The following is a 24,623-nucleotide window of genomic DNA, read 5'->3' on the forward strand; positions in this document are numbered from 1 at the left end:
TACAATCCTTGATTTCTATAATCCTAGACGTGAGATTTCTACATTTTCCAAATTCATTTCAGATCGTAGTGAGATAATACTTTCTAATCTTTATTCATCAAAGAATTCAAAATTAAATTTTGAAGAGCCTCACCGTTAATAAGAAGTATTTAATCTTCTCAAATGAAACTTTCTGAATTCAAATTAGATATGCTCAAACAAAATTTGACGGATTTTAATTATATTATGCGTTCAATACAAAATTCGAAAAACTATAGGGTCTACACCAAACATCAAATGAGAAAATAAAATAAAAATAAAAAATAAAATTATTAGATCCCCTTAATGGTTGACAAAAAGAGAAATATGCACCCTCGTGGTCTTAAACCATTCATGCATCGATAGGTGTCCCTATGTTTTAACATTATTTTACCAACTAGACAGGTGGGCCCATTTGGTCCACCCCAATCAAGATCACGTATAAGCGAAATGGTTTGATGGAACTTTATATTTGTATGCGTTTGTGTTCTGAATCTTTTATGACTCAGCACCTTGTCAACTAAATCCTTAAGCTTGTTAAAACACAAAATTTTAAACGTCCAACCTCTTAAGCACACGTACAACACAACAATGCACAACTTCAACCCTCGCCCTCTCAGCGATAATAACATATATTGCACATATCAAGTATATTCATATAAATAAAGTTTGGGGAACATCAAATATACGTAGATCTTATTGTTATCTTTGTAAGGTAGAAGAACTATTTTTCAATATACTAAAAATTAAAAATAAATACAATCAAAACAATGATAGAAAGAAAAAATTAGCTGAGAAATAGCAAGAAATAATCTTATACGTGACTATTATTTCAAAGTAAAATGTTTTAGTATTACTTATGAGGAGAAAAGACATAAAGACACAATCAAAGTTGTCTCGTATTTGCATAAAGACACCTTAACTTTCAAAGTGTCCTATCATCCCACAGAACTATTTAATATCGTTGTAAATGGGCCATTTTGACCCATTCCCTCGTCTGGGTTGTTACCACGCACATGAGGCACGTCATTCCGTATTTTCACTGTCATGGACCAATTTAAAAGTGCCAGGTGTCATTTTCTTTCTTTATTATTAATTATATAATCAATTTATGTCATCTTCCCTAATTTTAAACCCAAAATAGCCCTAATTTTTTGATTTCATGGTTTTTTCCATAGCAAGATCAACCTGTAACAACGAAAAACTATAATATCCTAACAATATCTTAACAATGGCAACAATAGGAGGTCGATTCCAACACTTTTACAAGAAGATTTTAATAATCCCTAAAATCATAATAATCGAAAAAAGAGAAGATTTTTATCATATGATGTAGAGCCCTAACATGTTAGACCTTTAATCTCCAAGAATCTTCACCAAGACACATAAACAACAAGATTATCAACTACAACACGACGAGAAAACTTTTCTATTTCTTTAGATTTTAGGGAAAGTTGAGAAATAAGAAAAGAAAAGGAGAAATGACTTTCTTCAAAGAACAGGGTCGGGTCGGGTCTTTTCTCATCATAGGGAGTGAGCAACACGCGCCACTAAATAGACGAGGGAATGGGTCAAAATGGCCCATTTACAAAGATATTAAATAGTTATGTGGTGTGATAGGACACTTTGAAAGTTAAGGTGTCTTTATGAAAATACGGACACTTTGAAAGTAGAGTAATGACTTTTCACATACATCTGATTTGTGTATTATCACCAACAACAATTGTGGTGGAGTGACAAGTACTCTTTCATTTTTAATCAGAAGTCTCGAATTCATATTCCCTGAGCACGCAATCACCTTTGTTAGAAAGTATTTTACCCTGTAGGACTTTCGAGGCGAATCCGTACCACTCTCGACAACCTATCTAATATATGGAGTACAAAAATACACGTTTTCCGTTAGATAACGACACCACAAAAAATGACGGCGTCACTTCTGTTCGTTCTATAAATACCTCAAACATTATCCCGTTTTCTTCTCTACTTTGTCTCCATTCTATATTTGTTTTCTTCCCAAAATTACACACACAAACACACTCACTGTGTGTATTATATATATATATATATTTATTTTTATTTTTTTTATATATATACAAATATAGTATCTGCAGATTCTGATTCTCGTCACTATAAACGTAAAACCTGGAGAAGAGAATCTGATTTTCTTTCCCGATTTGAAACGCTCGGTAGAATCTCTTTGAAAATTCGCCGGCGGTGAGTTGCGCCGGCGCCGGCGAATATTCCGTTTTCTTTTGCTGAAGATTCGTTGGAAGAGATTTTGGTCACAGCTCATTGATTTGATTTACCTAGGGTTTTGAGTTCCCATTTTTTACTCATAATACACAAAACGGAAGAGAGAAAAATAGCGATTTGGATGCAGATGCTAAATTCAACTGATTTCGAGTAGATTTTGATGAATTAGAGCTTTCGTGACTGTTTCAGGTATGAATTTTGTGATTAATTTGAAAATTGTTTGATTAATTTCAACTTTTTTTTCTGGGTTTGATTTTTTTGTTTTAAAAAAAATTGATGTTTGTTGTTTTTGATTTAATGTCTGAAAAAATTTTAATAGCTTAATTAGTTCGTTATTTTTCGATTCTTCGTCTCCTAATCGATAGTTAGTGCAATCTTAAAAATGAATTTGAGAATATTAGTATGTACTTATGAAAATTATTTTTAGTAAATTATCGACGTCCTAACAATTGAATTAATAAATAAAATTGAAGAATAAGATAATACGAATTTTCAACTGGACTTTACTCATTCATTTTTCCAACTCCCTACTATGCTACTTCTGCAAGTACTGCTACTACACACTCACTTTATTTGCTTTTTCTTTCGATTTGAGTCAGCCACCACTAATGCTTGCATATTTATAAATGTGTATGTCACATTTTTTGAGGTACAATTATTTTGGACGTAAAAAAGATATAGTTTTATGTATTGAATGGTATCTTTTGTCTGAAAAAAAAAAATGTTAAAAAGGTTTAGAAGTGAAAATTGTTATTGAAAATGGAAAAAAACCATATAACAAATTACTATTGATTTGCAAAATAGTATGTCTCAATTTGTGGGATATTTTTTGTTTTTCTAAATTCAAATTATATGAACTTTTTAATCATGTCAAATTTTGTTTTTCTAATATTATTCTTATATAATTTTGAATATTTAAATTTAACTTAATTTTAATAATAGTTTAATTGAATATTTTTAACTATTTTATAAAGTAATTTTCAAAGAAAATAGAATTATTTTTTTGCTATTTTTATTTTATTTTATTCTCTGCTTTTTTTATTGGGTGTCTATATGCTTTAAAGAAAGCATAGAGGAAATCACTTTGGGATTGGAATTCAACAAGTGACTACTATTTCATTCTCTTCTCCCAAAAATTCCAATTCTTCTTTTTCCCCTTTTATTAATTTCACTTCCTCGAATTCTGAGCCCAATTTTTTAACTTTTTTTTTTTTTTCAATCGAGCTCATCATATTTAGTGTGATTCACCTCTTCTGTATGATCTGTATGTTATTACATTGAAACGAAACTTACTTTATGCGTATTCAAAATATAGTGATTCCTTGTCATAAAAAAAAAATTGCTTTGCTAATAGAGTACAAAATAAAGGCTATATTATTGCACTAGCATTGTATTTTCACACTTCTTTTCTTTGTGGAAATATTTTGTTTTATGGTTGTTGTTATTTTTTTAAAAAGAGCTATTTTTCCTTTGTTATGTGTGAAAATACCTTTTGAATTAAAAGCTTTAAAAACTACATATTCATTTCACATATTTTTTTTAAGGTATGTCTAAATTATGATTTAAATTATATATTTAGTTAGTAGAACTTACACGACCGGATATTTTTATATGTTAAAATAAGTAATTTATCTCATTTTTCTCCATTTTTAAGATTATAGATCTCATTTTTTTTAATGAAGTTTCTTTCAAGTATTCTTGAGGTGACATAATAATATAGATATTTATTTGCTGATGTATATAACTTAAATTTGTGATGATATATTAACAAGAATTGGCATATGCAACAATTAAAAAGAAAGGAATTCTTGTCTTTTTTATTATTTATTTAATTATGTATAAGTATTCTTGTTTGAGACAAAAAGACAAACTCTTAAAAAGTGATATGTGTTGATTAGAATAGTGTTAATTTTTCACTTTATTTCCCCTTGTATTGATTCGTGGATGGTGACTTCCTCTTGAATTAAATATTGTCTCTCTATATATATATTTTTTTTGGGAAAATGTATAGTACACATTTAAAGCCATTATTACAAGAGGTGTCATATCATTTCACATTTAAAATGTCACTATTAAAATTTTAAAAGAAAAATAAAGGGTGACACATTTTGTCATAGTTATTAGTACTCCTACTCTTTCAAATTAATTGAATTTTTGAAATACTTTTCATTTTTCAAATTAACTTAATTGTTTAATTTTCAAAACTACTTTTAGAATGTTATTCCAATTTTACCCTTCATTAGTTAGTATTGGAATTAGTTATTAATTAATGTTTAGTTATTTTAATCATAAATTTGACAATAATTGATAAAGGTAAAAATGGAAAGTTATGCCTAATTTATGTCTTAATCTTCTTTTCTTATACTTCCTTCGTCCCTGATTACTTGTCCGCTTTTCCTTTTATAGTTATCCCTAATTACTTGTCAATTTTGACAAATTAAGAAAGAACAATTTTTTTTATCTATTATACCCTCAATTAAATGACTAATTACTTTGAAAAATGTAGAATTTTTCATCACTTCATAATTAATAGGAGTAAAATGGTAAACTCGCCATGTCATTAATTGTTTTCTTAATATGTGTCAATTCAAAAGTGGACAAGTAAATAGGGATAGAGAGAGTAGGTGTTAAACACCTTAACAATTTAATTAATATGAAATGGAGGGAGTAATCTTTTCCTAAGAAATATGCCTAAATGATTAAATGAATATAAAAATCTAGATAAATTAATGTATTGCTTGGTTATTATATCATATATGTTGCTATTGTTTTTTTTCTCTATTACTCCACTATATTTTCTTAGCCTAAATTATTAAATGAATATAAAAATCTAGATAAATTACTGTATTGCTTGGTTATTATATCATATATGTTGCTATTGTTTTTTTTCTCTATTACTCCACTATATTTCTTGTTCATACCGATTATCTTATGTTTTATTTGAATCAAAAGTTCATTGAAAATAATTTTTATTTTTTTATTTCATAAATTATACTAAATACATCATTGTTATTATCTGATCCTTCATCTACTGTCGAAATTTCTTCTCGATTGACATATTCGCATATTAATGGTTAATTATTTTTTGCAGGTACCAAGGAAAAGAAAGTTTTTTTTAAAAAAAAATAAGTAGAAGAAAAATTAAAGGGAAATGCTGACGTGTATAACTTGTAAGCAAAAAATAGATGATGATGGAGGAGAAGAAGGTCCACGTGGGACCCCTAATACTAAAGAATCAGTCAAAAGCTTGACTGCCCAGGTTCTTATCCTACACCTTCCCTTGCTCTTATTGATTCGATTATTTTAAATTCGCGTGATTAAGTTAATTAAACAAATAAATGATCTTTATAAAAATATTATATTTTTCAAAATTTAAAATCAAGTTAAATTAAGAGATATGAGATTTGGATTTTAATCATGTCATTGTATCACTCGATAGTTTAAACATATTAAATCGATGAGGTATGACCTATTTGGTCAATAAAATGAGTTGAAAATTATGGAGTGTCGTGTTTAAAGTTTGTGAAAATAAAAAAACTAAGTGATTTTATCTTGATGAATAGAGTTGTTTAGTTCTTATGCTGATGAGATTAGGTACTCCATTAAATTATTTGAGTTGTACGCAAGTTGACCTGAATACCATCATTACACAAAAGGAAGAATGTGAAGTTAACCACACATTTCCTCTTTTCTAATATGTAGCACTATTTAATTGAACATAAAATTTAAGAAACAAAGTTGAAATATATGGTGTAAAACAAGTCTATTATATTTATATAGTTAAAAAAACTCATTAAGAATAAAATAAAATTTTCAAATAAAATTATTTTTAAAATATCGAAGCATGCCATTCTTTTTTAAATAGACTTAAAATCGAAAAGTGTGTTATATAAATTGGTGGGGCCCACATCCCAATTGAATCTAGGCTAATTTTGGAATTGAGCATAAAATGGAATAAAAACTTTTGGGCTACTTGGGTAAGTGTGGGGAGGACCATTGTATGTGTTTGATCCAAGAGAGGCCCAAAGATCAATAAAGGCTTTTATTTGTGGGCACTATGATGTCAATAAAAAAATGTAAAAAAATTACTTATTTTACCCTACAACTAGGGTCATTTTTAATTTTTTTTTTTGAGATCATAATCATGCTATTTCTTGGATCATGTGTTTAATTTTTTAAATTGGTCCCATAATATTCCAACTTTTATCTTTTCTTCTTTTTTTTCCACCATCATTCAATTATAAGTCTCTGTCTTCATGATTTCCTATTTTGATATGAAGCACTCGAGTTAAAGATTTTTCGAAAATAATTTTTTTATTTTTATGAGATAGAGTAAGATCTGCATATATTCTATTATTATGTTATTATTGTCTCTAATATTTAATGGGCAAGTTAAACATCTAGCCAGTAAAATAATTACATTTACTAGATAAATATATAAAAAGTACTAGCATGTATTATTTTGTATTAAAAATGTATATTTATGTCAATTTCTCTTTAAATTGCAGCCACAATATTCTTTTTTATTTTTTGGTAGACTATATAATATTCATGACGTAAAAGTATTTATTGAAAAATATATTTGGTTGGAAGTATGTAATCTTGTATAACATAATCACTAACCCCAAATATCTTGATATCTTATCAATTTAATTAGTGTCTAAAACTCTAATTAGAACTAGTGTCATGTGTTTAGTTTTTAGTCATCACAAGAGTCTTGGCTAAACTAGTAAAATTATTGTCAAATAACTAAAAGGTCACGAATTAAAATTGTGAAAATAGTAAAACGTAAATACTTATAGTCCAATCCTTCTCTTGACCATGCACATAGCGAGGGTTTAGTGTATTGAGCTGTCCTTATTTTCAAATACTCCAACTTTTTTTTAAGAATTTAACTCACACCTATTGATATTTTTGAAAAATTTGGACAACACAACTTAAAATAACTTTCTTTTTTTAAAATAAAATATTCTAAACAGTCATCATTAACTAAAAAGCACAAGTAACTGTAAGTGGATTTAACTAGACCAGAAGGAATCTTTTTAAGAATTAAATATTACGTGGTGATTGTGTTTTCGAGATGATGGAGACAAATCATATTGCCACTTGTGTAAACGTCTAAATAAAAAAATAGATTGATAACATCACATGCTACACTATCTTTTTTTTTTTCTTTCTAAAAACACAAATAGTGTGCTAGTCTATTTGCGCGTATTTCATATTTTATTGAATGTTCATCATATTTTATCGGCCATCCAATAACTCTGTTCACTAAGATTAAATATATGAAAAGAAGTAATGAGCATTTTACTTTAATCTCTCGTAGTTTTATTCACCACTAATCCCCTTAAGGACGGAGCTAGAGTTATAATTAGAAATTTTGTAGAGCTTAATAGCTTTTATCAAAATTCTATATCTATCTTTAAAATCTACTAAATATATAAAAATAATTTATTCAGAAACTCAAAAAATTTCTACACCCGAGTCCGCCTTGCTGCACCTTTATCTCTTTTGGTTGAGCAATCAAGAATTTATATTCTTTCTAAATGGAAGTCTGATGTACTAAGCTCAGGGGAAGTTGTGGATGATCTGTTATGTTTAAGAGTAGGTTCAGAATAATTTCTTAAGGATGCACTAACATTGAGGGGTCGTTTGGTTGGGAACAAGTTATCCCGAGATTATTAATTTCAGAATAAGTTATTTCACCATGTATATGAGATAATTAACTTCAATCACTAAGGTACAAATGGTGGGATAAATAATTTCAGGACTATCTAACACTTCCAACTAAATGCAGGGTAAAATAGTCTTGCATTTTATTCATGTGATTATTATACCTTATATTTCACACCAAGCAATTCCTAACAGACATAGTTTGTTATTTGGCGGAGACTAACTTTCGACAAACTTAAAGGACCAAAACTGTTCAATGCATAATTAAAGGAACTATTTTGAACTTACCCTCAAATATATGGGACCCTTTTTGTCATTCCAGATTAGTACACTGAACAACATTATATAAACCTACCTCTATTCTTTTCCAATATAACATAGATTTTAGTAAAGCTTACAATCATCTTTTATGCCATGTCTGATTTAGCCCATCATGAGATAGTTGATCGAGTTATTCTTTAGCATGTTTTTTTTTTTTTGGTCAAGTCAATTATACCACAAAATCCAAAGTAGAAGAGATTCTGAGGAAAAAGACAACATGCATGTCTGGAAAAGACAAGTCTAAGTTTCTTTTACCTGACCCACTGTTGAATTTTTGTCCCATGATTCACTGTTCTCCAGCCTTCAGCTTACTCAATCTTGCATACTTTCAATTATTAAATTGATTAACACTCAGTGGAGTTAACCTATGAAAGTAAGTGACTTTATATATTTGTTAGGACAACCAATCAATAATGCCATTGCTTTTGGACCAATCTGGTTTCACTTCTTTTAGATGTAGTGTTGGGGCCAACTTGTGCATACTCTCGACTATTTGGCAAATTACTTAGCTCAAGAAAGTTCAAAAAAGATGGGAAAAATCACCTACTCCTTCACTACAACCAAAAAATATTTTTAGCGGCAAAAAATAGTACATTAATAAAGAGTGTTAAAGTTTTTACCGACATTAGTGAATCCATTAGATCCAGTGTCGCTATAGGATTTAGGGACATTGACAAAAAATTCTAATTGCCACTAAAAAAACATATTTAGCGGCAATTAAGGTATTGCCGTTAATTAACTACAGCAAAGATGATTTTTGGTGTAGTGCTTTTGTTTGTGTCATATTTTACTTTTTAGTAGTTGAAAAAAGAATGACATACTTCTTTGTTTAGAAATAATTTAAAATGTTAACCTTGTTGTTTTATCCTTAAAGAGATGATGTATGTCTTGTTTTAGATCACAAGTATCAAAAGTATTTCTTTCTTTCTTAAATTTTATGATCAGTCAAAAACTACCACATAAATTGTGACGAAGGGAGTTATATTTTTGTCTTGTGAAAGATGGGTTACTTTTAAGTATTGTAAGGACAAAGAGTCAATAATGTTACTGCTTCTGGACACTCAGCCTTGGCCAACTGAAACAGGATTCAAATACCAACAAATACAAGAAAACAATTGGTGATTTTCTTTCATTTATGTAAGTTTTGGTAGGAAGAGTTACTCGATAACAATTATAGTGGAAGGTATCAAGGTGAAATAGTTGAGGTGTGTAGAGGTTTGATTCAGACGCCACGGTTGAAATGTAATGTCAACAACAAACAACAATATTTTAATATGTAATTCAATTGTTAAAACACGGAAGTATGTTAACTTATAGTCCGAACTCGAATTTTAACTTGTGCTTGCCCATACCAAATTTAGCTACTGAAGTCTGCTCTTATAATCTTGGACATGTACTACTTTTAAGCTAAGATATTTCTGTTGATCTTCAAACAAAGCATTCATCTTTCTCACTTTGTACTTCTTGTAAAACTTATGGATTTACAAATTTGCAGATCAAAGATATTGCATTAAAGGTCTCTGGTAAAAGCAGCAAGTCTAGTACACCAACAAGTGGTTACAGGAGAGGAGGGGGCAGAGCATATCCTGATTTTGAAACAATTTCAGAGGAAGTTCCATATCAACCTGGAAGTTCAAGTTCTACTCCAGCTTGGGATTTTACCCGTAATCATCGAACTCCTCGAGCAGATCCAAGATTTGTCGGAGGATATGGTGGTGGTGGTGGTGACGATGAAAAGAGAGAATCCGTCTACTCTCAGACAGGTGATATGGTGCTGCCAGATGAGGAGGGGCCAAAAGAGTGGATAGCTCAGGTGGAGCCTGGTGTTCAGATTACTTTTGTCTCACTTCCAACTGGTGGAAATGATCTCAAACGAATCCGCTTTAGGTATATATCAAGAACCTTTCTGTCTTGAAACTTGATTATGTGAAATATTCGATGTTTTGTCTTTATAATTAAACTTTCTTTAGAACTTTCATCTTTCACACCCTTCAAAATAGAAGCATGACCACCTTCAGTCCCTTCCATTCATCAATGAATATTCAATTATTTTGTCAATGTAGAATCAATGCACACCAGTTCTTTAGGGATTTGCGTCTTCATGAATCATTTGGTACAATATTCATTATATATATGTATATAAGTTTATACTTCTATTCATTCTTGTTCTTTATGAAGTTTTGATGTAAAGATTCCTCTACCAACGCATTTAACTCCATAAGTTGGTTCAAAGTTTTAGTGAGTACATGTCACATGTATCCGAGAACAGGTACATATCTGATATGGATGTGCAAGAGACAAATTTGGACATCACACAAGTTTTGCTAATTCTAGTGAAGTTTATCAATTTGCATGAAATCCCATAGCTTGTGTTATATATCGACATTGTCAAAGCAGACGAAAGATAATGTACCATAGGATGGTTTTCTTTTGTTCTGCTAAGTTCTTGCATGTTTACTATTACCGTTATTTTCTCTTATTTATGAATAAGGTAACATCTGAGTTACTAGCTTAGTTGATTGAATGTGCACATGGCATGTAGCTTTCCAACTGTCTCTGTAAAACTATCCTAAGTGTACTGACATTAGTTTCACACGTTAACTTGAAGTCGGGATATGTTCGATAAATGGCAAGCTCAACGATGGTGGGGTGAGAATTTTGACAGAATTATGGAGCTCTACAATGTCCAGAAATTCAATCAGCAAGCTATGGACACTCCTGGGCGGTCTGAGCTTGGAGTAAGAATGCTGCACCATTTATTCGTATTTTATATGTGTAAAACTCATCTTCAATTTGCTGCTGCTTTGATATTCATCATCATCTTGATGCTGCTTTGATATTCATCACCTATTAAACTTCTGAAAATATTAGCTCTACTGGTATTCATGAACTATTTCAAGTTACCGCTGCAGATTCTGGTTTTCTAGTACAAATGTTTCAACATCTTCTAGTTGATAAGTTCTATTCATCGTTGCATCAGACTCTACAACAAGAATTCCCAAGTTGGGGCATCTTTTCTGTTTCAGTTGCCCCTTTTACATTGAATCTTGATTATCTAGTCTTTATTCAAAAGTAAATGGCTAGCACTAGTACAACTAGGACTGAACAGTAGAATGAATTTAACTTCACTGTTGGGAAGTTCTGTTGAGAAATTGAACAGTTTCAACAAAGGGATCGGTTTAAAGTACTCAAAATTTGGTTTGAATGGAACAGTTCTAAAGGTAAAAACTTGAGAGTGAATTCATTTGCTGTATAGAATTTGCTTTATACCATTTTGTACGTTAGAATTAACGGGCCTAGTTAAACCGTAAGCACTGTTTTCAGCTATAAAATTTTAAAAGATTATGATTCCTTGTAGAAGTACAAGTACCTCCAGTTTTTCCTAGCACATCTTATTATGAAGTCATAATACATAGATAGACACTTTAACTTGGCCTCATATGACAACTAAACACTCCTACTTTGAGTATGCACATCTAGACACCTCAACTCGTCTTCACTATGCCGGTTGAACTCTCCAACTTATAAACTGATCATCTAGACTCCAAAATTTGTGTCACATTAGCATTGGGCGTCAACGAGATACAGTGATGACGAGTTAGTGTTTAGTTGTCCTTTGAGACCAAGGTGACGTGTCTAGATGTGCACTCTCAAAGTTGAAGTGTTTACTTATTAGCTGAGGCCACATTTTTTAGTGTTTTTATGTATTATGCATATTATGAATCACATGCCAATTTTTTTTTATAGTTCTGCGAAAGAACCTCAGATGTACTAACTACTAAGCATTAGCTTTCACTAAAATTTTGAATTTCATGTTGTTGTTTTTGTCATCTGCAGAGAGATTCCAATTATTCAAGGCTTGGATCACCTAGGGAAAGCAAAGAGTGGACTCAGAGAAATTATAGACCATCCAGCAGCAGTCAATATAACTATGGAGGGCCCAGTTCTTATGCCTCCGGCTTTCCAAAGGGTGAGATGTCATCTATGGATCCATCAAGGATGACAACTGATTCAAGAGACGATGCTTCAGTATCCATGAGCATTGCTGGTGATGGAGAGTCAGAATGGATAGCAGAAGATGAGCCAGGAGTATATATAACCATCAGACAACTAGCTGATGGAACTAGAGAGCTACGGCGTGTAAGATTCAGGTATTTCATATTTTCAACTCTTTTCTAGCTCCCTAGTTAGTGCGATTACTATAGGCTTAGTCTTGTTAGAGATTTGTATGTCTGTAAAATTGTGGAGAACATTTTTTTTGATAACCATAGAATAGTGTTGTTGCCGGTGGAAAAAAATGCAGAGGACTTACATGGGTTTATAAGGCTCAACATAAACAATGATTCATGTAACCGACCCTAACTTGTTTGGGATTGAAGGATGGTTGTTATTGTTGTTGTTTTCAAGTTCCCTTGTTCTAGCATGCTTTATTCGTTCAGATGGACAAGAGGTGGGGCGTTGAAAATCTGGTTTAGACATTCAGTTGACAGGAGAATCTTAATAGTCCGGTTGGTTTAGACATTCAGTTGACACTAGTCCTTTGGTTAACTAATGTAATAAAGAACAAGAAGTTTGAGCGCGAATTGAACAAGTTTTTGGATTTCACATTAGATGTTTCAAACATTGCTGGAACTTAGAACCTTAAATGTTAATGCTACTCACTTAAAATAGCTTCTTCTAACTTCTTTTTCGTCTATGCAGCCGCGAAAAATTTGGTGAGGTGAACGCGAAGCAGTGGTGGGAACAAAACAGGGATAGAATACAAGATCAATACCTTTAAAGCATGTCTTTTTTTCCATACTAAGTTGCTGCCAATATCCTAAGAATATTTATTATCAAGGTATTCCCTGGGAAATGCAACATTTGAGATCCAATGTAGATTCAACTATCGATTCACTCGTGTGATCGAGGAGGTTCAGGTTGGAGCACCACAACTCCTCTCTTCTTGAGAATTCATACATCCCTTATCAGTGTACGAACATTTATCTCTCGAGCATTGGTTCTTCATAGTGATTAACTTAAAACTCACCTTGCACGATATCGTCGGGCGATTCAAGCACCATTCTTGGCATTGAAAGAGATTACACCAGACTCATATTGAAGTATATAGTTTTTTTGCAGTTGGATTGCTTCATTCTACAGAAGAAAGCTCCTAGTCACTTTTTTGATCTCTAATTATACCTGAATTTTTTTTGTTTTTGACAAATTCTTTTTTTTTTTTTGGGCTTTATTTTGCCTTCAGTTTTTTGCTTGAATGGCTTGGTGGATCTTCTAGTTTTTACTTAGATGTTTGTAACACAAACTTTCTATTAAAGGAAATGGAATCAAAAGCTGGTGATGCTTTTAGAACTAGTCCATTAATTTTTTGAAATATGTATAATCGACTCTATTTGAACTCAAAATTCGTTGATTATAATACCCATTATTTGTGAAAGGTCGGGATCACGTATCACCAAATATCCATGGACAATAGCACAAAAATTGGTAAATTTGATTTTTCCCGCATTGGAGCTCATTTGAAATGAAAATGCGTCTGTTTGCCCCTCGGGACCAACTCACACCATTAATAAGGTCGTAACGGACGTTCATGAAAAAATTTGGCCAACAAGAAGTCAGGATCACGTATCACCAAAAATTCATGGATTATAACACACAAAAATCGATAAATTTTGTTTTCCCTGCATTAGGGCTCGTTTGAACTTGAAAATGCATATGTTTTCCCCTCGAGACCAACTCACGCCATTAATAAGGTCGTAATGGACGTCCATGAAAAATTCTGCCGAAAAACAAGTCGAGATCACGTATCACCAAAAATTCATGGACTAAAACACATGAAAATGATAAATTTGGTTTTTCCTGCATTGGGGCTCGTTTGAACTTGAAAATGCGTATGTTTTCCCCTCGGAACCAACACACTCCATTAATAAGGTCGTTATAGACGTCCATTAAAAAATTCGGCCAAAAACAAGTCGGGATCACGTATCACCAAAAATCCATGAACAATAGCACACGAAAATCGGTAAATTTAATTTTTCCCACATTCGGGCTCGTTTGAACTTGAAAATACATCTGTTTGCTCCTCGGGACCAACTCACGCCATTAATAAGGTCATAACGGACGTCCATGAAAAATTTCAGCCAAAAATAAGTCGGGATCTCGTATCCCCAAATATCCATGAACTATAGTACACGAAAATAAAGTAAATTTGGATTTTCTTGCATTCGGGCTCATTTGAAGTTGAAAATGCATATGTTTACCCATCGGGACCAACTCACGTCATTAATAAGGTCGTAAAGGACTTCCATGAAAAAGTTTGGCCAAAAACAAGTCGGGATCACGTATGCAGACGGAAATCGATAAATTTGGTTTTTCATGCATTAGGGCTCGTTTGAACATGAAAACACATCCATTTTCCCCTCGGGACCACCTCACACCATTAATAAGGTCGTAACAGACGTTCATGAAAAATTTTGGCCAAAAATAAGTTAGGATCACGTATCTCCAAAAATTCATGAACTATTATAGCATGTGAAAATCAGTAAATTTGGTTTTTCCCGCATTGGGGCTCATTTGAACTTAAAAATGCGTTTGGTTTCCCCTTGGGACCAACTCACGCTATTAATAAGGACGTAACGAACATCCATAAAAAAGTTCGGTAAAAAATAAGTCGGAATCACGTAGTACCAAAAAATACATAGATTATAGCATATGAAAATTGGTAAATTTAGTTTTTCCCGCATTGGGGCTCTTTTGAACTTGAAAATGCGTTTGTTTTCCTCTCGATACCAACTCATGCCATTAATAAGGTCGTAACGGACTCCATGAAAAATTTCAACCAAACACAAGTCGGGATCGCGTATAACCAAAAATTCATGTACTATAGTGCACAAAAATCGGTAAATTTAGTTTTTCCTGCATTGGGGCTCATTCGAACTTGAAAATGCGTTTGTTTGCCCCTTGGGACCAACTCACCCCATTAATAAGGTCGTAACAGACATCTATAAAATTTTTTGGTCAACAACAAGTCGGGATCACGTATCACTTAAAATCCACAGACTATAGCACACGAAAATTAATAAATTAGTTTTTTTCGCATTGGGGCTCGTTTGAACTTGAAAATGCATCTGTTTGACCCTCGGGACCAACTCACACCATTAATACGGTCGTAATGGAAGTCTATAAAAATTTCAACCAAAAACAAGTTGGAATCACGTATACCGAAAATCCATGGACTATGCACACGAAAATTGGTAAATTTGATTTTTTCCGCATTGGGACTCGTTTGAACTTGAAAATGTGTATGTTTGCCCCTCGGGACCAACTCACGTCATTAATAAGATTGTAACAGACTTCCATGAAAAAATTCGGCCAAAAACAAGTTTGGATCACGTATCACTAAAAGTCCATGGACTATAGCACACGAAAATCGTTAAATTTTGTTTTTTCTCGCAATTGGGCTCGTTTGAACTTGAAAATGCGTCGGTTTGCCCGTCGGGACCAACTCACACCATTAATAAGGTCGTAACGGACGTCCATGAAAAATTTCAGCCAAAAAAAGTCAGGATCACGTATCACCAAAAATTCATGGACTATAGCACATGAAAATCAGTAAATTTGGTTTTTTCCACATTGAGGCTCGTTTGAACTTGAAAATGCATCTGTTTACCTCCCCCCCCCCCCCCCCCGAGACTAACTCACGCCATTAATAAGGTCGGAACGGACGTCCATAAAAAATTTCAGCCAAAAACAAGTTGAAATAACGTATCACCGAAAATTCCTGGACTATAGCACACGAAAATTGGTAATTTTTATTTTTTCCCGCATTGGGAATTGTTTGAACTTGAAAATACGTGTGTTTGCTCCTCGGGACCAACTCACGCCATTAATAAAATCGTAATAGACGGCCATGAAAAATTTCAGCCAATAACAAGTCAGGATTACATATCACCAAAAATCTATGGATTATAGCATACGAAAATCGGTAATTTAGTCTTTCCCGCAATGGGGCTCGTTTGAACTATAAAATGTGTATGTTTACCCCTCGGGACCAACTCACGCCATTCATAAAGTCGTAACGGGTGTCCATGAAAAATTTCGGCTAAAAACAAGTTGAAGATGCTTTTTTGAAATTTATGATTATGCAATAGAAATTTAGGATTATCTTAACTTTTTCCTGAGGTATTAGTCCATAATTTTTTCAAAATATATGTGACACTCTGTTTGATCTTAAATTTTGTGAGTCCATTGTTAATTACCTATCAAATGATATTCATTATTTTCGAAAGAAGAAAGTCATTTTGCTTTGGAATTTAAGTGTCCTAGATTGAAATTCAAGATTATTTCAATTTCTCGTATGTAATCGTCCATTAATTTTTGGGATTTTACTGAATGACTATGTTTGGTCCAATATTTTTAGGACCATAAATTTTCTCAAAGATTTTCTCAGTTTTTCGTATAGGTTAGTTCAAAAATGTTAAAGACAATCCGTGATAAACTAGTGAACCATACCCATAGTCCCTACATTTAAAGGTCATGCAACAACTCACAATTTCCTCAATTTTGTGTATGCAACTAATTTTACTTTAGTTGTGCCGTATATTTAGTAGTGAACAAACTAACAAATTACTATAATGACAAGCGATGTCATTTTTTAAATATTTATACCCAATATTTTTCATGTTGCTCATTCTCCCTTTAAACATATTTACATGACTGGGAAGACCTTGGCCTTTAATACAAGGCATTTTTCAAAACAAGAATCTGTACATGAGCAAGCATAACATAACACAGGAAACAGTGCATATGCCAATTATCAAATCAAATAAAATCACAGAGCGAATATTGTCTCCACCGGATACCAACGTGCATAGAAAAAGACTGTTCCAAACACAATCACACCATTTATTTATAGCAAATACTAGTCGGCTATTTCAAACACAACCACAACATTTACTTAACAAGTACCGTGTAACTGAAAGGAAACAGACTGACAGCGTACACAACCGTTACTCACCAAACAGGCACACAACAATATTAGTAGAAAAACATAACAAGCCAACATACTCGAGATACGACATTTATTTATCCAGCGACTTTCCTTGAATAGCTTCTTCCAGGCAGAATATCTTGAGATCGTCCCAAGAACAAGTCATGCTGCCCATGTAACCCTCCAGCCTTCATGGGTTGAGGGAATGACTGCTTTATAGATGCTCTACCAGAGCCAATGGTCATGTTGGCAAGCTTCTCAGCAGCATCAGAAACACGAGTTTTCGCCGTAGAACCAACCACTGACACATAAGACAGTTAATTAAGAACCAATACAACAAGTAACATGGAAGTCCGTTTATCCAGATAAACGGAAAACATAGAGGAACACTCTACTAGTTGAAAAGTAAAAAGCTCAAGAGTTGAAACTCACAAGGGGCATTCCTTGCAGGAGGACGATATTTTGCTGGTTGTTGTTTAATAGGAGGTCCTTTCAGGGGTTTATCATTCCTAGTTGCATCCTGGATGACAACAATTTGGGCAATAATTAGACACTGATACATACCTTTGACACTGATATACACTGATATAATTAAAAGTTTCCCAAGGCAACATACCTGATAATTCATTTGCAACTTCCTCTGGACACCTGCTGCACAGAGATTATATAGAAAAAAACAGTATATGCATTAGAACAAAGAAAATAAACCATTTGTGCAAACTAAAATGGAACAATGGTGTTTTCATGTCTGGAATTGAAACAGAAGATGGTGTTTTTAAAAGATCTTCAGGAAGAACAAAAGCTCCTATAATATTTATATATTACCTGGGCTAAATTGCGACTTGATGGGAGAGAAGTTGCTACTAGGTTTTGGGTTGGTTAAAGTACTGGAAGACCACCTGTTGGTTTTTTGCTCTGAGGAACCCTTCATTCCAGCTGCAACCACGAAAGATTTCATAAGTACTTCATATACATAAAATCTAATTACTTTCAAGGAGGAGCTTCAATAATTAAAAAAAAAAAACCAGATGGAGGCGTCCTAGCGACAGCAGTCTTAGAGCGCAATGATGGAGGTACATAAAAGCAACTCTGCAATATCATAAACGATATCAGTTCAATTAAATCTAAACAACAGAGAAAATTGATATAGATAATACATGAAACAAGGGGAACAAGTTTGCCACCTGAAAGAAACGGTGCTGAAGAACTTCGACCGCTGTTGGCCTCTTGCAAGGATCCCACGAACAAAGTGACTGCAGGAAAAAAGAAAAAATGAAATACCAAGTAACATGAGCTCCATTCTTCTCTTCACGTTCCATATTGCAAAACATCATGAAGAGGAATGCACATAAAAAAGAAGGGTTTTCCTTCTTTCAGCAAAGATGTATGATTGTATCAGACATATTCAGAAGACAAATGTAATTGCGTCATCAAGTCCTTACAGTGATTAGATTAATTGCATCCTCACTGGCAGATGGGAGTAACACAGACAGATTTACACCGGGTATCTGCCACACCAAACCATAAAGGAAGATGTCAAACAAATTTAACCAAATACAAAGGTATTGCCAATAAACATTGTAATTTCTACATATGTCGAAATATCTATGGAAAAGGGGAGAAAGAAAACTCCTAGGATTAAAAAATAAAAACTGCATGATGGGGAGAAAATGTGTCAAGGAGAACACATTGGACCTGTGGAAACTGATAATTGATTGCACCAGCAAGTTCATGCCCATGAGCCCATTCACTCTTTGATGGAGTACCTATAACACTGCATATTTTGTAAATCTCATCTGCTTCACTGCACCGAAAATGAGAGACAATTATCAGCAAAAGGAGAACATATGCAAAAATAAAGATTATCCGAACCCCAACAACCCATTATGAAAGTAAACATCTATAGAAGCTAACAGCAACACAGCGCTGATACAGGAAAGGAACATTACAACCCCGAACCATCCCAACTCTGCCAACCAACCTATATAAAAATACCAGTGCATAACTTAAACTAAAATTCACCTGTAGTCCAAAAAATATAGAAGAAAATGAATTAACAGAGGAAAAAGAATCAGAAAGATGAATGCACACCTTGAACCAGGGAATAGAGGACGAAGAGTTAATAGCTCAGCCATTATTGCACCCATTGCCCACATATCTGTATTTAAGAGAGGCAATCAATATAAACAGAAGGAAAGCAATAGATTGCCCAACAAGGGGAAAGACCAAAAGATTATCAACTAGATATATATAGTTCCATACTCACCGACAGCGGGACCATATATTGGTGATTGTAGAAGAACTTCAGGGGCACGATACCTGCAGTTCCACGTGATAGCCATTTAAAAAAAGGAAAAAAAGAATATCACTCCAGTAAAATGCTCCAATAAGATAAAACAGCACAGGGATGCACTGACCAGCGTGTTGAGACATATTCTGTATATGGGGGCTTAGAATTGATCTCCCGAGCAAGACCGAAATCAGCAATTTTTATTGTATCTTTTGAAACCAGCAAGTTCTCTGTACAGCAATCAGAAGTACATGTAAATACTTGTCAGATCAGCATTCAGCATCTAGAAAAGCGTAATTAAAAAAAAAACAGTCTGATGAAATGTGCCACAATATGCAAGTCATGGGCTTAAAGTCAGATCCGAAATAAGTAAAGAGTTTGAAATTCAATCCTGCAGGGGAAATGCAAAAGGGAGAAAGCACTATCCAGCTTTAGTCTTTTCACCATCAAAATAGAAATTATATCCACTATCCAGTTTACTTTAACTCTTTAATTTCATGAATGACAACTGACGAGATAACTCATAGAAGCTGAGATCAAACTAAGACAAAGGAAATCAACAATGATCACCTGGCTTAAGGTCACGATGGAAATATCCACGTTGATGCATGTTTGCAAGACCTTGAAATATTTGAAAGCACCAATTTCTCACTTCTGATTCTAAGAAAAGCTTAGGCCTATCCTTCATAAGGTGATATAAGTTGCACTCCTGACAATAGTCCACAAAAAAATAGATAAGTAAATATAACTAATACATAGAAAATGTAGATTGTCAAGAACCACCATGTACCATGTATTCGAACACAAAGTATAATATGTCATTCTCCCTAATCACTTCCTTGAGCTTAACGATATTTGGATGGCTCATTTTCCTCAATGACTGCAAAAGAATTAACCATTAGTTGAAATCCTGAAGAGGAAAACGCAAGGGTATCTATATTAAGACAGAATATCATTTTACCTTAACTTCTCTCAAGTTGATGCATTCTTCCCATGAATAATACTTCTTCTTCATTTTCTTAATTGCAACCTGTAGTACATATGTAATAGTTTTAGAAGAACTTTCAAATGCAGCAAATATCGGTTATTATTTCTTGTTTGCTCAGACAATTAAACCTACCACTTCACCAGACTGTTTATTTAAAGCTCGCCACACACTCCCAAATGTACCATTACCAACTTCCTTAATTACCTTGTACCTGTGCCATAATTGGAAAAAATTGAGCATAAACTGAGAACAAATAATGCGAATGTAAGGAAACATGAACCCATCACACCTTTCCATTTTTGCTGATGTTTCAGTAGCACAAAGGACACCTGTTTATTGGAGATGTAGAGACAATAAAAACAACGTGGAGTTGTTCCTCTTCACTAGTCGACCGGAAAAGAGAAATTACTAAATAGGAACTAGTAACCTGGCTGATTCAGCAAAATCAACCGTTAGTTTTCTGCTGCAGCACAGACGAAGGCAAAACCAGTAGTGATAAGATGGATGGGCTTCACAGCCTTATTCGTCAAATATACCGCATCAACAAAACCACTATCATAACAAGGCAGAGAAAGCAAGGAAACATAGATGCTGAAGAGCATTTTGATCTCACTTCACAACTAACTGAGACCCGAAACAAGCCCAATTCAACGGTATGAATTATCAACTCAAGATCTAGTTGGAAGTGTTTCTCAAAAGTCAATAGCTCCTTGCTTCAAAATATGCACTAATCTGATACCAATACTCCAGTTAACCGAATCCTGATGAAGATTCCTAGAGAAACTATTACAAAAGTGTGTACAAACGCAATCTAACACTCAACGATGCAAGGAAACATCTGCTGAATTTAGCTCACCCTGCATTTGAGTAGAAGAGCAGCAAGAATTAGGGTGATGCTATTACAAACATAAACGACAGTATAAGCAAACAAAAAACCCATATCAATACCTCAGAGGTAGGTCTCAAAGGATCCAGGTTGGGTGTTGTACTGGTGATGAACTAGCAACAGTAGACTTGCGGAGGTACTTAACAGTACAGTAACAACTGACATCATAACAAGGAGTGCAGCTTATTTGTGGAATTGAACAAAACATCCAACACCTAGCTCATACAGAATTCGCATTTGGCCTCCTGTACTGATAATTCAATAGAGGCTGTTCACTAAGTGCAATTGACAAAAGAAACAAGAAGGAAATCTCCAGGGATGAGGAACCGCCAATCAAGGACTTCCTGAAATGAAAAGGCTCGGCACTCGATGCGATCTGAGCAGAGGCACAATTGCTCCATGTCCTAAGTAATATTAATACCCTGGAATTGTACTCTACCAAATCCTGGAAAAGCATAACCAAGGGGGAAAACTTCAGAAAGATGATGGTTAACTAACTAAAACAATGCAAGAACTTGCCAGCACTCAAAAGGGACCTCATCAAATTTCTTAACAAAATGCACACTAAACAGGAATAGCAGAGGCATACAGACCTGTTCTCCCCATGATCATATTTGAGACACTTATAAATGCCGTCAAGCATACACAAGGCAGTAACAAATATTTAAATATGAATACTATATGGTGAATTTCATGAAAATCGCATCATTTTTGGCATCTCAAAGCTGAATATTACCAACGAACACTCACAACATGCATACATAATCAAATCATTAAATTGCATTACAAGTTCATACATGTAAAAGCCTACATTATGGTGCATCTCACTGCAGTGACTATCTAATAAGCAGTCAGATCGACAAAAGAATCACTTTGACAGCTATGCACATTAGATCCATTATGAAATAGTCATACAAAGCGCGCACACATAAAACTATTAATATCCAGTAAACAATTACATCACCAAAATTAAACACCTTAAAACACCAGAGCAAGTGCTTTGAAGACCTAGAACAGCAATCAATTTTCTAACTTTTAACAACTTAATTTTTACCCTCAAAAGGCCAAAAATCCACAATTTTCACCATGACTCACCAAATCAATCAACCAAGCCTACATCAAAACTAGTTGCACAAATCCTCAACATTTATTCAGCTCTATCTAAGCTCGTCTCATTCCAATACTCAACAATTCGAGTAAAAACAAAAATTCTCTAATCTCTAAATCACCATTACAAACCACAAACTCCATTCACACGAAACTTAACCAATTACAGCGACAAAAAACAAAGCCTCAATACAAAGGAACCGGAATCACTTAATCAAAATCGATTATCTTCTTTTACAAAATCAACTCCATAACTGAAGAAACCTCACACAAACACATAATAAAACTCAATCACGCAAATCTTCACATAAATTTCACATAAACACATAACATTCCAGAAAAAAAACAAAAATCACATAACACATCAAATTCAAAACGCTCAATAAATCAACAAATTGCAATCAACAACACCTCGCTCTCATAATTCAAACTCAAACACACAGATCCATAGAAAACAAATACATTCAGATCCGACCACAAACTCTTACAAAAACACCAAAAAAATCAAAAAAAAAATTACCTGTAGGTGAAACGGCATAACCTAGGGAAGCCACGGAAGAGAGAAAAGGAGAATCCAGAGCTTAACTATATCAAACCCTAACAAACTGATTATTTTTTTCGAAATTGAATTTTTTTTTCTCTCTCTGTGATATATATATTTTTTCGCGTGTCTGCAAAATGGAAGCTTTAGGAGGGCATTGAGTCTATTTATTTTTGTATGAAATAAATATATGATGGTGATGATGATGCCAATCTTCGCTTTGTGGGCAAGAAAAGGTTAAAAATTAAAAATACAAAAAGTGGAAATAAAATAAAATAAAATAAAACCTAATTATTATAAACCGTGTGTGATATTTTATTTTAGGGAAAAATAATAAATATATCCCTGAACTATCGTAAATGGTATGCAGATACCCTCCGTCATACTCTTGGGACATTGATGCATCTGTCGTCTAAAACTAGAGCATATATGTCCTTCACTCTAACGGAAGACTATATAAGGACACGTGGCGCAATCCTATCCGTCGATCCGATATTTAATAAATGTCGGATCGGTGGATAGTATTATGACACGTGTATGTCTGTTATTATAAAGGGTATAGATGTTCTAGTTTTTGGACGACATGGGCATCAATGTTCCAAAAGTATAACGGAGGGTATCTGCATACCATTTATGATAGTTGGGGGGTATATTTGTCCTTTTTTCCTTTATTTTATTGGTTATTTTCTTTTTATGGAAGATAGAAAAGTTGAGGGTTCAGTTCGGTTTGGTTGGATTTTATGTATTTTTTATTTGATTTATTGATTTTTAATTTATTAATATGTTATATTGATAATCAAATTAATAAGATATTTATGGTCTGTTTTCAGTTGTTGGTTTTTAGTTATTAACGGTTTTGATTTTTTTATTTAATATATAAGAAAATGTTCATAAAATAGAAATATTTGCAAGAATAAAAAGTGGAGTATACATTTCTACATTAATCATTTTTGTTTAAGATAGAATATGTTTGAGTTCTTTATAAAGACTCGTACAATAAATTGTGGAAATAACATTAATTAATAGTTCGTGTTTGTTATAATCAAATCTAAAATAAGAAGAGAGAATGTAATACTAGTTTGTGTCGACTAGAGAGAAGATGTTGCAATTGAGAGGTTGAGACGATAGTTTGTGTTGTTTACCTTTGAAGGTAATATTAAAATTTAGAAAATAGAATTGATAAAATGTAAAAATCGTTGGTATATAATTAGGAGTAAAATAATACTTTTAATAGAATCTTATTAAGTTATTGATTTAATCATTAACAACATTGGTCTACTTAGATGGATTTTTAAAAGTTAATTTTTTATTAAATTACATGTCAAATTAAAATCAAATAAATAAATTTAAAAATAAAACAATATTTATCTCTTTCTGTATTGATCACCTTTGTTTATTATCTTTTTTTCATTTACTTCTTTCAAATTCAAACTATAAATCACTATTAAAATAATAAAGGTATGAAAAGATCGAAAATCAAAAGAGAAATTGGAACAAAAGACATCGTCAATAATATTCTTTTACTAAGTAAAGGGATTTTATTAAACTTTGCAATACTTT

The 24,623-nt window shown here is 33.1% G+C and overlaps 2 protein-coding genes across 3 annotated transcripts; one reads left to right on the forward strand and one right to left on the reverse strand.

Moving 5' to 3' along the window:
* The first annotated feature begins 2,050 nt into the window (after positions 1-2,050).
* LOC125842268 (protein Brevis radix-like 1) lies at positions 2,051-13,620 on the forward strand. Its single transcript, XM_049521537.1, has 6 exons — positions 2,051-2,460; positions 5,363-5,530; positions 9,761-10,152; positions 10,874-11,003; positions 12,103-12,416; positions 12,967-13,620. The coding sequence occupies exons 2-6, from the start codon at positions 5,423-5,425 to the stop codon at positions 13,043-13,045; spliced, it is 1,023 nt and encodes a 340-aa protein (XP_049377494.1). The 5' UTR covers positions 2,051-2,460; positions 5,363-5,422; the 3' UTR covers positions 13,046-13,620.
* A 3,525-nt stretch (positions 13,621-17,145) lies between these two features.
* Positions 17,146-23,220, reverse strand: LOC125842264 (cyclin-dependent kinase F-4-like). Of its 2 annotated transcripts, none has more exons than XM_049521531.1 (18): positions 23,043-23,220; positions 21,478-21,860; positions 20,819-21,386; positions 20,662-20,740; positions 20,503-20,571; positions 20,332-20,421; positions 20,112-20,250; positions 19,669-19,771; positions 19,518-19,570; positions 19,343-19,409; positions 18,947-19,055; positions 18,694-18,759; positions 18,436-18,504; positions 18,277-18,340; positions 18,077-18,187; positions 17,868-17,899; positions 17,684-17,771; positions 17,146-17,552 (listed from the first exon to the last, which is right to left on the reverse strand). In XM_049521531.1, exons 3-18 carry the CDS (start codon positions 20,824-20,826, stop codon positions 17,347-17,349), a joined length of 1,353 nt encoding a protein of 450 aa, XP_049377488.1. In that variant the 5' UTR covers positions 20,827-21,386; positions 21,478-21,860; positions 23,043-23,220; the 3' UTR covers positions 17,146-17,346. The 2 variants fall into 2 exon arrangements, with proteins under 2 accessions (XP_049377488.1, XP_049377487.1); XM_049521530.1 differs by having other exon boundaries at positions 17,868-17,902.
* Positions 23,221-24,623: the final 1,403 nt, after the last annotated feature.

Source organism: Solanum stenotomum, chromosome 10, assembly GCF_019186545.1.
Source record: "Solanum stenotomum isolate F172 chromosome 10, ASM1918654v1, whole genome shotgun sequence".
NCBI classification, from domain to species: Eukaryota; Viridiplantae; Streptophyta; class Magnoliopsida; order Solanales; family Solanaceae; genus Solanum; species Solanum stenotomum.